Source organism: Hirundo rustica, chromosome 8 (assembly GCF_015227805.2).
Source record: "Hirundo rustica isolate bHirRus1 chromosome 8, bHirRus1.pri.v3, whole genome shotgun sequence".
Classification (NCBI taxonomy): Eukaryota; Metazoa; Chordata; class Aves; order Passeriformes; family Hirundinidae; genus Hirundo; species Hirundo rustica.
In genome coordinates this window covers 9,457,269-9,474,836 of record NC_053457.1, presented here as the reverse complement: position 1 = coordinate 9,474,836, position 17,568 = coordinate 9,457,269, and the positions used below count along the sequence as shown (strand labels likewise).

Sequence of the window (17,568 nt, the reverse complement as noted above, 5' to 3'; positions counted from 1 at the left end):
TAACCCAGTTAAACTACACTGCATTTGCATCATCTTCAGATGTTACATCTACAGTAATTTTTTTTAGATGAAAGCTTGAAAAAACAGTAAAAAAAATGGAACCATAATTTCCAAAATTACCCAGGTAATTTGAAAATTTTCTCAAATTAATTTTGAGGTTATTAAAGATAAGACTATACACCCACAAAGGCTGTGTGATTCTGTGGCTGTCTGCAATACTGCAACTGAAGTAGAGTATTTCATTGATGAGACAGTTCCTGATTTTATTCAGTTATCTCAAAATGCAACCAATTCTTCTCAGAGAAGAAGCAGACACACTGCCAATATTTGCAAGTCTGATTGTTTTGCTCAGTTCTCTATCATTTAGTATGCTCTGTCTTAACTCAGTTCCTTGTATCTGACATTTTCTGAAAGTATCAAGTCCAGGCCAAACATGCTAGCATGCTAGGTAATAGTATACATTTAAATGAGAAATTACATTTTGGCCAAAAAATGCACTAAGAACATTCTGCAGATGTTATCCCAGGTTTTACAGATTTGCACCACAATCAGCAACACACATGTACTAGGTGTTCCAGTGAAATACAACAGTGTTCTTCTATTTACTTTAACTATTCTTAAGTGCAAAGCCTTGACTAACAAGACTCCTTGTAAAAAGCTCCAACACTCCTTGCTTTCAGAATATTCTCTTATATTCTGGAATCTGCACACAACACCTGCAGTAGAAAACTGGTATTTTAGAAAGTGTGTCTGCACATACTGCTAGGCCAAAATTAAAATGGCAAGGATTAGTGAAAACAAAAACCAATTTCTAGTACAAGAGTTAACTTCAATTTTGCAAGAAAAGGAAACCAGACTTTTGCAAGGCCAAAACATATATAACATGGATGTGTGGTATTTGTGGAAAATAGAAAAAGTTCTATTTATAGATAAATTTCTTTACATATTTATCTTATTACTTAGTTTATGTGGTTTTAAATTACACCAAGGGGATTTTTAAAAAGGCATTAAGTGAAGTTCTAAAATCTTACAAATAGAGACTTGCATGTAAAAGCAGATGGTAACAAAATCTCCCACGTCAGCTGTTCTGGACTTCTGAAAGGATCCAGCATGCAGTAGCACCCATCATGTAAGTTTTGGTGGAAAGAAGTGAGGAATGGAACTCCTTTTCTAATCTTGTATAACTAATTACAGCTGTAATTCTAAGACAACTATTTTTGAAGGGTGTAGAAAAATAGCAATATACTCCTTCAGTTTGACAAGTGATTTAATTTTCTTGCTATATGGCTTTTTATCAGGTTTTAGAATAAGCTGAGATTTGTACCACAAAAAAACCCAACTGCTAACAGTCAGTTTTGAGGCTAAAACCAGTGAACTCATGCTTGACTGGAGAAGGAGAAAGAGGAGCACAGAGAAAGAAGTCTGGTAAATTCTTCCCTTATGCTGAAGGTTCTCCTCTGCAATTAAGTATAAAGAAGGAAAGAGACTGGTCTTTGTAGACATCATTATAATTTTTCTTTCAATCTCATAGAATAATCCGAAGGTAAAAGTTATACAGTTTCTTTCATAACAGAAAGCATTTCCTGAATGCTGAATTTACATGGGAATCAACAGCAAACACGCAATGACTGGCCATTAAACAGACTGACTGGCTTCAAACAGCTTTCCCAAAAGACAAAAAGACCACAGGGCATCCACACACAGGCACTGCAGACAAAGACACTGTTTTCTCTATACTAGAAGCAAATCTAGCAGTTGGGAACTGAGTATTACACAGCAGAGAGTGTCTCTGTAGAGACAGTGATAGCATATCCCCTTTAAGTATTCCTGCTTGAGTCAAGTAGCACCAGGGGTTTAAAGAAAGCCTGGAAAAGAAAATTTTGAAAACCTAAGTGCCTTGAGTGATTCAAGCATTTAAAATGTCAATGACCTTTAGCATTTTTGCTTCTTAAAAAAGTCTGTTGTATAGATGCTATACCTTTCTGTCAGCAACATCTCATATTGCACACTATGGAACAACAGACCCTGCATGACAAGGCCACTTGTCAACTCTCAGCTTCAATCCAGCCAAGCCATAAGAATGTAAAAATGGACAATAGTTCCATGTACAACAGAACAGTACAACGAAAGCATATCAGCAAAGGGTTCCTAGAAAAGTCTAACAGCAAGGAGCACAAGTAATCAGCAGCACCTCCTCATTTGCAGTAATCAGTATCAGAAATTCCCAGAGTCCACCAAAATATCTCTGTGGGTGTCAATGAGATCTTTCTAACAGCAATTTCTCCAAATTCCTTCAAAACCTGGTGTAAGGCCACAGCATCCTCTAGCTCCCCTGACAAGAGTTTCCACAGCCCTCTATTCAGTGTCTCAATAATTACTTTTGTCTGGTGTTGAAACACATGCTAATAAAACTCATCTGGTGTCCTTTAACTGCTGTACTAGAAGAATGGACAGTCATCTCCTCTTCACCCTCTCTTATGTTTCTTTTGGCCAACACTGTTATACCCATTACTCATGTCCCACAACTAAGATGAAATAGTGAAATGATCATAACTTATTTAGATATTCCTCATATAGAAACTATTACATACGTTTGCATCATTCCTGACTCCTCTCTCTGTATCTTCTCCATTTCTGAAACTTTCCACCAAGATGATCAAAGACTCCAGACAAACAAAATACAGTTACGGATTCACTGTATTGTACCTGCAAGACGCATTGTGATCCATTTTTCAGAATCACTTGCCCAGAAGCTCAGAGACAATCATTGCCTTTGCCACACAAATTTACCTAAACTCAATCCTTTGTCTATGCCATTTTCAGATTTAAACACTCCCCTGTTCCTGAAAGGGCAGGACAGATGCAAGCAATAAGAGCAAGAGTTCATTGACAAGAATTATGCTTAAGCTCTAAGAGACTTTAAAGCAATATAATAAAAACAAAGTATGTTCAGCACAAGGAGGCCCAATCTAAAGCAGCAGACCATGTGATTCTCTTAAATGATACAGCCCTACTTTTCCCTTCAGGTAAAGTTGCTGCTATCACAGATCAGTCTAAGGTATAAGCCTTGAATGACCTAACTAGCCTTATACCACGTACTTGAGAAAAAGAAAAATAACTTGGTTTTGCCTGGAAGTGGATTGGCAAATCTAGAAGAAAGAAAAATAAAAACTACTACAGTACATAGCACTGCGGAGCAAAAGCATGCAATTAATACCCAGCCCATCATCATTCCCAGAAATAAAGCTCATCTATAACACACTGTGGGTTCCAATACAGCTCCATCCATAGTGGTTTCACCACATTTCCTTTTCTGTTTGTTGCTTATTCTTTCCTGGCTTCTAAGTTCTGGGAAAACAGACGCGAGGGTGACTTCCAAGTGACAAGAATTTTGCATGTACAAAGAAAAATATTAGCACTAATAACCTTCATCCACTAAGTAATAACTTGAAAAAATCCTAAGCATGCATGCCAATATCAACAGACAGATGGCAAAACAAATTAATACAACACTGTGGAAATTCAGCAGAGAACAGCAAAATAGTCAGATTAAGTGAATAGCCACCAAGATCTTTACATACATTATTCTATAAACAAGTTCTATCTTCTACAAAATTGTAAAAAGGAAACAGAAAAGAATCCAAGCTTCCCAATTTACTTCCCTATACAAACAGGAATTATACTTCCACATGTTAACTGGCATTCAAGAGAATCTTTTGAAAAGTGTGAGGGCTCCCTCTTCTGACCAAACACTTTGACCAAACTCCAAAACTTGTAGGCTGTGTTGTTCCAGAAAAAAATCTTGGCTCACATATGAGATACTTATTTCCTATTAATTAAGAAAGATGAGAGTGTTTTCATCTTAAGGGAAAATAAACCTAAGCCAAATAAACTGGTAATTTTTGTTATTATAAGAAAATTGACTTGAATCTTACAAAGTAGTGTTTAAAAATAATGCATATTTTGATAGTATAACTTGCAAGGAACTACTTAAAATAGGAAGCCCAATGCAAGACAGATATGACAGTGTTTAAGAGATTAATAGATGAGGTGAGCTGTGTCCATAATCAGAAAATAACAAATGCCACTTTACAAGCACAGACCTATTGAAGTAACATCTGAATAATCCTCAAAACAGACACCACTAGATTTACACAGCTCCCTTCTAAATCAGACTACAAAATCCTTGGTTAAGCAGGCACTGAAAGTCAATAGTGCCCAATGATATAAATACATATCTGACAATCACAGACTCTTTTTTAATCTTTTTCTTTTAATATATATGTGTGACCACATCTCCTTCTGTTGGGCTGCTGCCAAATGAATCAGCCTTTGGACTCGTTACTCAGGCCAGCTTTCCTTTCAACCACCCTCCTCAGCCTTGGCTGTGCAAACCTGAAACAGCTCCTCTGCACCCTCAAATCACGGGATAAACAAGAAAATACACAGGCCAGTGGTAAGCCCTTAGTCATTAACTCACAAATACAATAAATTCAAAAGCACTACGACTCACTACAGCCAGGATATTTAGGTCATTTCCACAGAGGATGTCAACTTTCACACAAGAGCTGCTCGCTTAGACTGCAAGTATTCTTTGAAAGCAGATGCCTTGTTAATTTACAAAACTTGGAAAGTTCACACATCCCTTTAAAATACAAAAATTCAAGTATTTCTCTGCAACATCCATCCCTTCCACCTGTCCTGTTCACTAAACTCAATACATTCAACAAAGCAAGCCAGGGCCTGCTTTTGCTCCTAGAAGGGGCGACTCTGTCATAAACTCTTCACAGTTTCTTATTTAAAATACTGCTGCACACTCTTTTAACTCGGTTGAAAATCTGTGTATGAAACACATCTCCTCCCTTCATCTGCAAACCACACAAATAAATCATCATTCCCAGGATACAGAAATTTCCTTTTCATCCTCATGGAAGATTGATGCCCGATCTCTAGTTTATTTCCCTACTGTTCCTCTCCTCTGGAGACAGCTGATATTACTTACGCTCTCTGGCTGATGATCTCTGAATCTAATCACGCAGAGCTTCCAAATTCCCAAATGTACAGTGTGAGCACATCAGGACAAGCTCAGTTGCGCTTGTAGCAACATGATGCAAATCTGGTGTGTTCCTGAGTCAGATTTTTAACCGGACAGCACTCATACTTTCAAACCTTCTCATTTAAGCATGTACACTCCAGTAACACACGAAACAGGCCGAGCTCATTTTGCTTAGCAGGACAGTCAGCAGGAGCAGGGCCTGACTGTCCACAGCTCCACCACGGAGCCACGGCAGCAACCCCCGAGATGAGAGCAGGGAGCACTACAGCTGCAAGATGGGGGAGCACTGCAGCTCTCTGGCTTGCAAGTATGATACCACCGGGATGTTTCCAGGTGCCTTTCGTCAGTAGTAATAAGACTGTGCTGCATGCAAAAGAAAATTCATTCTGTGGAAGAGCAGCCCCCACATTCAATGGAGACAGGCACCAGAGAGAACAGAACAGCTCCTCTGATCACATGGCCCAAGCAGACAGCTATTCACATACACAACCAACAAAATTCACTTCAGATCAAATTTAGTTTCCACTGAGGCTTAGTAGAGCTTAGCAAGCCCCTCCCAAGAAAACAAGAACATGTGTTTTAGAAGTACTTCTGAAGTGCTGAAGAGAAATACAATTTCTACTGCAGCTTATTAAATCTTTCATTATGCTTTAATTAACATAGTTTCTGACTGTCAACCAGGATGTACATTACAACTTGCATTTGAGATCTGCTATTCATTTCTCTTTTCCATCCTCCCCATGAAAATATTAATACCTAATATTTAAAGCTATAAAACCCACCCTAGTCTTTCAAAGGCTCTACAGTTTAAATTCACCACCTCACCAAATAGCAAAATTTTCCTGTGATACCAGCACTGTCTATACAAACACCACTGATATATAACATTAAAGTTTTACAAAAAAGGAAAAGAAGACCAACAGTTTTAAAAACAAAAAAAAATTACAAGGGAAATATTAATACAATTTCTTAATAAATCTGGAAAACATAAAACAGGAAAAGGGCACTTCTCACCTTACCCTCAGGAAGCTTAGATATTACTGAAGAACCCAGATTACATGTACAAAGTTTAAAATTAAGACCGTTTATAAAGTATAATTATTGTTTCAGCTGAAGTTATCAGCTAAATAGCTACTCACTTAGATATCTGACAATTGGAAACATTTACTCTTGAAAATGGAAATAAAGCCAAAAGCATTGAGACATATAGGCAAAACAGTCACTTTTATATTACTTTTCTTCCTATTTTAATCAACTGGTTTTACCTTCTCACAGAAGTCAGTAAGAGCTGTGAAGTCCCATTTCTTGGAATAAGCAACGTTGTATCTCAATATGGCCTCCTAAGGAAGAAGCACGACAAAACAGAGCTCAGAGATAATTATTAATGGCAGAAAAAACATTTTAGGAAATTTCCTTGTTGAAGGAACAGCACCATCTGGTGGCTAAAGCCTGCCACAGAGCCTATCAAAATCCAGAACACTTAATTTGCTCAATTAATATAAAGCAAATCCTTGATACGGAACACTGTTTTGGGTTTAGCAATAAATAAGCTTTATTCTATGGGGTTTTTTCTCCTAATATAAAACAACACAAGTCATATCTCCCAACAAACAACATAAACACTCGCTCTTGTTAACAGTACCAATAAAAAGCATTCAAGGTATAAAAGCAATATAGCAGAAGATGTACTAGCTTAGGAACTTAAAGAATTAGAACCTCAGCAAAATTAAATAGACCATTTACAACAACACCACCATTAAAAAAAATCACAAGGAAAAAACATCAAACAAAATAACATCAAGGGAAGTCTTCTCAGTTGCTGGGGAAGCTCCATTTGTTCATTTAAAATTTACTTAGGGCTTTTGCATCCTCCTCCTTCCCTGCCTAAATAACCTAAATTACATTCTTCTTCACCAACAAAACATAATAGCAACTCTAAGCTCCTCCAAATCAATACTTTGTGCCAACATAACTGTAAGAGTTACCAAAAGAGCATTAGCCTCCAAAATCTACAGATTTTTGTCAGCAGCTTGAACTGTGATTTTAGTGAAGTGATGCAAAGAGTTCTATTTCCAACCCTCTCACCTGTGCATCCCCGACCATCTGGCTACAAAAAGCCCTCACGCAATGTTTATCACAGACTAGTACATACTGCTGGACAAACACAGTCTTGTGTAGACTTTAAAAGCGAAATTCATTTAAATAATTTGAATAAATTCACTGGCAACACTTAGTACACATTAAGAACCTTCATTCTTTAGGAAGTCCCTTGAACAGCAGAGACTTTTTCATAATTTATTTTTCTAAGTCATTAAACAAACAGAACCAAGCCAGAATCACTGTCAGTATACAGACAGCCTGAAAGTATTTATATGCATATAGACTTGATTTCAAACTGACAGGCTTACCTTCAAATCATGTGAGCAGGTAAATTTGTTAAGTAAGGCAGTTTGGATTAGTTCCCATCGACTTCCAGCAGTTCTATCTCCATTCTTTAAAGTAAAAGCCCAAAACAAAGTTAAATTAAGTTATTCAAAACATAAAGACACATTTACTCACATCTGTAAAACTGGTATGTGAAAAGACAGTATATTTATATAGAGGCTATAAGAATTCTTTGTTTCTGAGTCAAGTATCAATAATCATTGTGGAGTTTTTACTACAGGACACACTTGCTGATTATATTCACCCCAGTCTGAAGTATTTCAGTGGGCATGTGTAAGTCTCAAGCAGTGACAAGAAATACCAGACCAACAAAGCACACAGGGCTAATCTCTGCAATTGTTTTAGCAGAACAACGGTCAGAAACAGCTCACTATCAGCAAAACCTGACAGCATTATAACCAAACTGTGCTTACAAATTCATTCACATCTGTTCAAATTGCTTCACACACACGAAATACATAACATATAAATACATAAGTAAATATATTGTTGGTAAGAGTTCAAGTTTACACTCCATCTAAGTATAGATACATATATATATATATATGATCAAATCATTGGCTAAGCAAAACAATTACCAGGGGGAAAAAAAAAAGTCTTCTGCTCTGAAGCATCATGACCCAAAATCCAGTCTTTCAGACTTGATTTTCTAATTCCATAGTCAGTCTGACAATTGAGCAAAAGCAGTCAACTGAAAACTCATCTATGTAGAAACAAACTTATTTGATTACACAACTGTAAGTACTTAATCTTACCTCATCCTCTACAGGGTATAAATTCTGTTCTGAGCAGGGCATTTTAACATGCTTGTTGTCCCACAAATCTTTGTAGTGAGTTGGAAAAGGTTTAGGTACCTCTCCTTCCCTCAGAAGATCCACCTGTAACACAAAGACGGGGGGAAAAAAAAAATCACTCTACTTTCAAGTTCTTAAATGGAAGAAATAAAAAGTAAGCAAAAATACAGTTTAAAAAGCTCTGACCTACAGCCACTCTTTTTGGAAAGGGGAAAGCTACAAACTGACCACATGATAGCTAGCTACTCAGAAAAAAATCCCTCTGTTAATCTTACATTATACTGTTGAAAAGAATGCCACCTGAACACACTCAAATAAAGGTAATATATCCAATTACTACATATCCAACCATCAGCTAAAGATTTCCTCATTTATCAATTTAAGTATCTACATTTAAGCATCTAGTATTTTCATCCAAGTATATTCAAAATGTAGTTACAAATGTAACCATAGTCATGTGCAGAAATAGTATTTTTAAAGCTAACACTGAAAGGTATGAGGAATCATTATAGATAAAACAGTATCTCAAGCTTACTCCACAGAACATCAGAAAAGTAAAAAAAAAAAAAAAAAAAAAGTAACACCACATTCTTAAAGATTTAATTTGCTATTCAGCCCTCTAGCAGTCCTAAGTCTCTCAGAATATGTACTTAAACTCAATGTTCCTTTCTTCCAGTTGGGATTCATCCCATAGTTTTCTGGTCATGTTTTATTTCAACAATAACTGGATTGCATACTACTCCAAAGGATTAAAGGAAAACTTAGCAGATTTGATCTAAAATGCAGTGTAAAACTGCAAGAAACTCTGCTTCATTCTTTGTCTTTTCCATATCTTGACTATCTTGAGCCTTTTGTATGTCTTGAACCCAAACCAGAATCACATTAAAATGACAACATAGCATGAAAATGTGGGAAGTACCAATTTTACTTGTAGACATATTTAAATTCCCAACAGCTCAGTGAAGGAAGCACTCAAAACCCCCCCACAAAACAAAATTACTTGCCCCTAACAAGATAGAGGCAGCAAAACCATTATCATGTTCCTTCTGGATCTGGTGCATAGATCCTAATTCTATGCACCAGAATAACCAATTTTCAGGAGGATCAGTTGCCCGGATCCACTTGCGAGGAAAGGCAAGAAACAGGGCGAGCAGGATGTCAGAATGTCAGACTAACACGTGGCATTCCACGACATTGAACACTTGAGGCAATGCAGTGCAGTACCGTACCCTGACGGTCACGGTGTGGCTGGCTGAGGGCCGCAGGTGAGGCAGGCGCGCCCCACACGCCGGCATCCTTCTCATCTCTTCAATCGGGGTTCCAAACCATTTCTTGTTGCTTGGCAGAGGAGGTGGGGTGTATTTAGCAACCCTCCTTCCTGGCCTCTGGGGTTTGAATTCACACTTTTCTTTCCTGCTGTTAAAACACAATGCATTGAAATGCTTTATTTCCACTGAGAAAAGTGACAGGCGAGTACACAAACTTTCACCCCAGCATTACAATATGAGCAGTCAGTTTATCTGCCAGCCTTTGCTGCGGCCTCAGGCCAAAGCTTTATTTGGGGAGAACTCCCACCACCACCACCAAGCTTCCCCTCCCCAAGACACACAAGTACACATCTACCAAACACACTCCTCTCTACAGGCTGACAAAACCCTTCACAGAACTGCAGTGGGTTAGCAGAGCAGGGTGTTCTCTGCAGAGGAATCCTTCCCAACACGATCTCTTTAGCCATGGACAGTGCCCCAGTAGAGATGTGCAAAACTACCCTCTTGCCCTGCTGGAAGGACTTGAGTCAAGTCAAAGAATTGCATGTTATACCAAAATACAGAGTCCTTTTGTTCCCGTTCACTCCTTAGATTCACTTTCTCAGCTCCCACTGAAATCCAAGGTCTTCAGAGCAGAGATTATCCTTTGGTCCTTCCACATCACCTGGCATGCAGAATCCTGTGTCATGCTCAGGGCTCCTGTTTCCATTGCTGCAGTGTAACCACCAGTCCTTCTCTCTCCCAAATTATGAATAGAGCCAACAACAAACAACCCCCCCCCCCACCCAAACCCAAAAGCATCAACAAAAGACCCAAAACATCCCTACAATTGCTCTCAAAAGTGAATTTTTCCATGTCTATTTCAATTAAAGCATCAATAGCATTGATAGTTCAACAAAACAGATTCGCTATTTTTGACAGATCAAACTAAAAAGAATTCTAAGAATTGCACTGGACAAACATGTCCTTCAAAAACCCCACAAAAAGCCCCATTAAAAACAAGTTCTTTCAATCTTAACGTCAGTTGTATCTTAGAATACATTTTGCAAAAACCTTTATACAATCCAACCTCTGAAATTCTATCACCGAAGAGGAAATTCCCAAGCATGAAAAAACCAGATGAAGAGGCAGACACAAGGCTACCTTTTCTCTTCAACTTTAGGTATCCTCATGAAGTGAGAAGTGATTTTGGAGTCTCTCTTCACACTCTGTTTTGCACCTTTGCACTCTGATGATGGAGCAGGAGAGGTCCCAGGAGCCTTTGTATGCAGACTGTCCTCTTTAACAGAATTATCGACTTCCTCAAAGCCTTCACAGCCCTTGGCAGAAAAACGTGATTTCCTTGACTCCAATTCAGCATCCTCGTATTGAATTCTGAAAGATTTGTTTATGGGTTTTGACATATTGATCTCCTCTCGTTCATCCAGAAATGGACTTGTTTCTTCATCGGCCTCTGACCCATGGCAGCTATTCTTAGAATTATCCACGTCCATCGGTGATTCTGGTTCACTTTCTTTCTCAAAAGCTGGCGAGTCCCCTGAACTGCTCTGACACTTGCTCAGCTTCCCAGGACCTCCAAGATCAGATATGCAGGCATCACAACCAGCATCTGAAAGTGGACTTTCTGGGACTACATCTCCTTCCTCTTGCTCACCCATTAAACAGACAGAATTGCAACTCTTCAGCTTCTGTGAATTGCACGAAGCCACTTGTCCATCTGTCTCGATGTCTTTCGAAGAAGGTTTTGAATTTCCTGTTTTTGAAGCCCGGCCTGCTGACAACTTCCTCTGAGTCCAAGTGGCATTGCTTTCCTCACAGCCCCTCTGCTTGCCAGTTTTGTGCATCTGATCAATGTTGGCATTTTTAAACAGGTCTGCAGACTGCGGGCAATTCACGGGATCTGTATCTAAGAGTGCATCTTTTTCCTCAGCCTCCCAGTTACACATGCTGCCTGTCTGAGGCAAATTTACTTGCTTTGCATCAGCTTCCACAGATATATTTGCACAATTTTGCTGACAAGTATTCTCTAGCTTTTTCACATCATGCTCACAAAAGTCCTCTTTTTTAATGGAAGTCATCGTAGGATTTGCTTCAGTATTGTTATTAATTTTGCTCTGTAGGCTGTAGAAGAGAAGTAAGAGAATTAATTCAGTATCGTACTTCCGAATGAGATTTCTGTGCATATTTTTTTAAGGAACAATGAAAAACAAAAACCACAAAGTACAGATTTTATTCATTCTACTCTGTAATTGAGCACTACCAGGAGCAACAGGTTTTACTGCATGAGGACTGTAGCTCACTAGCAACCTGTTTCCATTTAAAGGCTTCAATGGATGACCAATCAGCTGTTTACCTCAGGAATCTATTCCAGTCATTCATTATCCTTATCTTAAATCTCAACGTTATGACGCTATTATTTACCTGTTTTCTCCAGATGAAAAACAATTAGAAGTTGTGATAAAGTCCTCTATAACTTTCGTTTTTATCCATTAAATACAGTGAGCAAGGAGATTATTTGTTTTATGGCCATTCCCTCAGAGCTACAAATTCATCAAGGAAGAGGGCACAGCAGTCCATAGTCTCCTATTACTCCCTTACTTATATAAACAGTCCTTGACTTCAAAAAAACTCCACACAAAAGCTCAAGTCTAAAATATATTTCACACTGATAACAAAAACTAAAAGATATATTGAATCAGGAGGTGTTCAAGAGACAACTTGATTTGTCTTCATGTAAGGCAGGGCAGGATAGAAACATGTCCTAATGGTTACACAGGGAAATGGAGTGAGTTTTGTATGACCAGATGTCAGAAAGTAATTTCACATTTACGTACTAATTTGTGTGTCAGTGTATTGATAAAGAACATTACTTAGAGGACACAGGAATATTAAAAAAAACCCAAAACTGACTACCCTTGGTGAATACACCACTCTGAACAATATCTTCTCCTGAATGTATTGTTACAACATTGTACACTCCCAATGCAAACTGAGCACACTAAACTCTCTATGTCTGGTCACTGCCCACCTTCCCATTTACACCAAAAAAGAAAATATACATTCACCACACCATCCTAAATTCAGCCACTGAACATTTTAATAGACTATAGATTCCTGAAGGCATTAATGTTCTCCATGAATGGTAATAGATCCTCTTCTAAAAGACCACTCAAGATAAAGAGAGATGATTGCTTGGGATTTCATCCACAGGGATCATTTGACAACAAAGGGATTCTAGAGGGCTTTATCTCACAATAGTTTAACTTCCCATGTACGCATTTATTCCTGCAAATTTTGATGAACAAAAACAAGTTACGATACTGCTGCTATCTCAATGACTCTTTAAAGGTACTGACAAAATCTGTTGTCAACTTGAAAAATTAAATCTAACACAAAGGCAAATTTAAATTAAAATTGTGATGTTAACTGCAATAGAAAGGCACATGAAACCTTAACACAGCAAATCTGCTTCCTAAAATTGCTGAGGCTCTAATCTGTCAGCAGGAATGGTGAAGGGCACTGAAGACCAATACTCTAAAGGGAATTTAAAAAAAATAAAATATTTCATTCCCACCTTAAGAATCCTCTTAACATCCTTGATTTAGTGGAATCTGTAAGCCTGTAATTAGCCCTGCATACTTCTGTACTAATCATTATCACAAGTTCTCACAGCTATTTTTAGCACTGCTATGGACTTTCATCTTTATTTATTAGAAAACATCAAAGAAAAATGTAACAGTACATTAACAACTGCAACTACAGAAAAATAATATCTGATATTCCTCTGCACCAGACAGTTCAATTCTTCGGAGTATAACTTTAAGGCAGCCCTGCAAACATTTGTCCTGACAGACTACATTAGCCAAAAATATCAAACTTTACCTGATACCCCTCAGCAGCAAAAATTTGTAACATCTTTCATTAAAAAAAACTCAATGCACATTTGAGCACCTGTAAATTCTGGCTATGATTAAATCAAGCTGCATATGTTTAAACTACCATTGCAGTCCAATGAGACAAACCAAAACAGATTTTTGTCTGTAAATTAACAAAACAGCGAGTTGGTCACAGGACTATCAGTGCAAATCTGCAACTGTTAGTGCTCTGTGTCAAACAAAAGTGAAAGCAGAACTTTCCCAAAGGCATAATCTGATATTACAACTGAATTGATCCAGTGTTGGGCTGCCACTGGAAGCAGCACTCCCACACTTCGCCTTCCCTTGCTCCAGGCTCCCCTCTTTTGCTTTGCATGAGCAGATGTATCTATTCACCCAAACACTGACGTGCTTCAGGAATCTATGCCAGCAATAAGTTTGGGCCTGGGGTGTTTAGAAAGGATGGGTGGGGGACTGGTTAGCTGTTTGCAGTGAAAGTATCTGTCAGTCAAGAGGATGAGCCAAAGTAAGGAAAGCAGCAGAAATGGGGCTGCTTCCATTTAGCCAGCTGTAACGGCAACCTGCACTTCTAGCTCCCACAGGCCCCCTCACAGAATACAACTTTGTGAACAGGTTTATGTTGTGCTTTTTACCTTTTGGACTCCGTTGTCTTGGGTCCTTTATTCTCCAACCAAGTGGTAATTGTCCGCTGTTTACAAACTGAAAAACCACAGTCACTGTTATTACATGAAACATGATAAAACTGCAACATCATTGCATATGAAAAAGATAACTTGTACTGGCTGAAGATAAAAACACCTCCAATTAAGCCCTCATTAGCATCTCTACCATAGGGAGCATCCAGTACTAAAACTACATGTGATGCAATATTTAACTTGCATCAGTCAGCAGCTGAAGGTTTTGTAACAATCTTTATAAATTCCAGGCACAGTGGGATTTGTTTCACTGAACCTTTTTTAAAAATATAGTCAAAAGGTTAAAAATATACAGTGAATGTGTAGAGTTCAAAAAATCCCCAAAGGAACTTAAACTTTCTAGCTCTCATCATTACCTTTAATCATCACCACCACAGTGAGCCCCAAAAGCTTCTGCTGCATTTTGGAATGAAGAGGCAACATATATATAATTTAAAATTAAAATATAATTTAAAATTAAACAAAAAAAAAAAAAAAAAACACAAACAAGGCATCTTTGAGGACCCATCCAAGAACTTTATGTGTATGTAGCATACTGTGAAACAGAAGGCTCAATATAAGCAGAGCACACACTAGAAGTGACAAGCACGCAGAAAAGGAGCTTTTCCTTTCTCCTCCATCCATAAACAGTTTGAAGAGCTTTTCAGTGCTTACTCTCCTAAACAGCAACAAAATGAAGGACACAATTTCTTCAGATTTACTAGCAACAACACAGTTCCAATCTTATCTGTGTTGTTGAAGCTCAGACAAGCTTTCAATAGAACAGCAACACGTGAACTAATTATGCAGAGACTTGTGGGGGGAATGGGGAGAAAAAAATGCAAGCAATTCTTTCAAAACTGGAAAACAGTCTTTATTAGTATAAGGGGTGTTTGGTGTAGTTATTTAAAGATATTCTGCAAATCTGGCAACTAGATTCAAGTCCCTTTCTTTCCATTTGCCAAAAGAAAGCATCTCCCTTCCACTGCTGACTGTGCAAGGTGTTTGCTCAGTGCTTTCAGCTGGGTAAGGAACAGCTGGAGTACCTTACTCTAACAATAGTTTTGCAGAACTTCAAAACCAGCAAATCACATCTGGCTCTTCTGATTGTGAGTATGGGAAGTCCCAGCAGGGCTCTGCAAATGGAGGTTGTGTAACTTGTAACAAAGACGGCTTAGGCCATAGGTAACTTAAGAGACATTGTTTCATAAAGACTTTCCCTGACATTCAAAGGCCTTGAACGCTTTTATACAGCTGTTTATCAAAACCCACGGAGGATACCACAATTTTTAGAATGAGAAGTAATCTCCAGGAAATACTACCATTATTTTCAGTTGTTCTGTAATGGTACAAACACAGTGCAAAACTGCCACCATGTGACTGGGTTAACCAGGGAGCAGTGCCAGGCTGGATGGAGGCTACAAGCACAAGGACACCTGTGTTATATTCAGCCACTTGTAAACACTCAGCTTCACCCCACTCAGACACAAATAACAGACTGACAGATTTGGTGAACTAAGATATTTTTATTTCCAAAGATTCACTAAATTTAAATCTAATAGTCGTTCTGATTAGCAAATTTCACCTTCTTCTAACATTTGAAGTGTTAATCCAAATTGCCTACGGGTGTGCGGCCAGAAGAAAAAAAACCCTGAACACCAAAACCTGAAGAGACATGTTAAAACAAGGGACAAATAAACCTCTTCAAAGGCAGCTGGCTACCTCTTGAGGTGTAAACTTGTGCTGAGGAAGAAATACTTATTCATTAGCACAGTAAAGAGAAATTATAGCAGCAGCACCAGAGCAGAACAAAATGGCTTTAGTTTGAATTCAACATCTGAGCAGCCATGTAAGCCTTCCAACCAGCATAACACACATCACTTTCACACTTCCAGCGTGGCTTTTTGCTACAGGTAAGGTGGTGAAAAGAAAAGGCAACTAAAAGACAAGACATGCTTATTCTCAGCATAAACAACAGAACAAGTCTTTGCTGTCTTTTTTAATGACATCTTTACTTCTACTTAAGATTCCTCAAACCATTCCCATAAAAAAAATCATCCCTTAGAATCTACCTTTGAGGAAAACACCCTAATTTTCAGAAGATTCTCATTTACTCTGCAGGAGTGCACACCTTTAACTCCAAACTCAAAATTGCCTCTTAGGCAATTCTCAACAGCAAATCTGTTTGGGATCTTTTTTTTCCCATTCCATGCATTCCTTTCTATTTCTGACAGAGGTGCATTAAAATTTTATTTATTATCTTTGGCTCCAAATAGAAAACAAAACTAAGGAAGCCTGGTGGGAGCTTCGTCTACACAGCTTTGTTAGGCGGCAGGAGGAGCAGCCACCCCACCCCTCCGGGCCAGCAGCACTCCAAGCTGGCATCCACGTGCTCATGGGAGCTCCTGTCATTACTCTTGGCTCTCCCTGTGTGACAGCCAGGCAAAACCCCCGCTGAAAGCTTTTCTCCGCAGTATTTGTCCCCTCTCTTGCGCTACCTTTAGCAGCTCACACCTCTCTCCGATGATTTGCACCATTAGTGGAAACTTCCAAAGAATCAGGCACAAAATCCGTTTAAAGATCCTGCACCCAAAGCTGTGTCCAAGGGGAAGCCGCGCGCACTGACCACACCACAGCGGACACGCTGGCACCGGGGAGCGAAGTTAGAGACAATTCCAGCCCGACGAGGCCGGGCAGCGCCGGGGGAGCTCCGTGCACAGGCACACGCGGCCCCCAGGCCGGCAGCAGCAGCAGGGCAGAGATGCCCTGAGCGGCAGGGAGGGACACGGCCACTCGGAGCCCCCGGCCCGGTCTCCTCCTCCTCCCGCCCAGCCCCAGGCGCGGCCTCGGGCGGCTCGGGCTGGCGGGGGCGCCGAGCAGCGCTCCCAGCTCGGGCCGGTTCAGCGCTGCCCAGGCCGTGCGGGCACCGCCGGCCCGTCCCCGCACCCCGACAGGGAGCAGGCGGTGGCGGCGCGGACGCCGGCGAGCCCCGCTCCGCGCCGGGCCGCTCCCGCCGCCCCGGGACCGGTACAAACCTTTATTCCCCACGGCGGTGGCGGAGCTGCTGCCCCCCGGGCCCCTCCTGCCGCTCTCCCTGGGAGCCGCCGCCGGGGCTGCCGGGGCCGGGCCGGGCTCTCTTCCGCGGGGGTTCCCGCTCGCAGCCCGCGCTCATCCTCGGCGGGGCCGCCCTGCCCGCCGGGGCCGGCCGGCACCCGCCCCCCGGGGACGGCGCGACGCTGCGGCAGCGGCTCCGCCCGTCCGCATCCTCCGTCCCGCACGCCGGGCTCTCGCCAAGGCGCGGGGGCCGCGGCGGGGCCGGGAACGAGCGGCGTCCGGCGGGAGGAGTCCGACGCTCGCAGCAAGATGGCGCCCGGCGCGCCTCACCCCGTCGCCATGGCGACCCGCAAAGCGGCGGGGCCGCGCGGCGCTTCGCGG

The 17,568-nt window shown here is 40.4% G+C and overlaps 1 protein-coding gene across 1 annotated transcript in view; it reads right to left on the bottom strand.

The window, feature by feature from the left end:
• Positions 1-17,305, bottom strand: part of PARG (poly(ADP-ribose) glycohydrolase) — a 60,726-nt gene extending 43,421 nt beyond the window's left edge. The window contains 8 exon segments of the mRNA XM_040071208.2: positions 6,322-6,396; positions 7,465-7,548; positions 8,257-8,379; positions 9,525-9,711; positions 10,707-11,684; positions 14,092-14,158; positions 17,169-17,211; positions 17,213-17,305. Coding sequence (XP_039927142.1) covers positions 6,322-6,396; positions 7,465-7,548; positions 8,257-8,379; positions 9,525-9,711; positions 10,707-11,684; positions 14,092-14,158; positions 17,169-17,211; positions 17,213-17,305 — 1,650 coding nt within the window.
• Between the last annotated feature and the right edge of the window lie 263 nt (positions 17,306-17,568).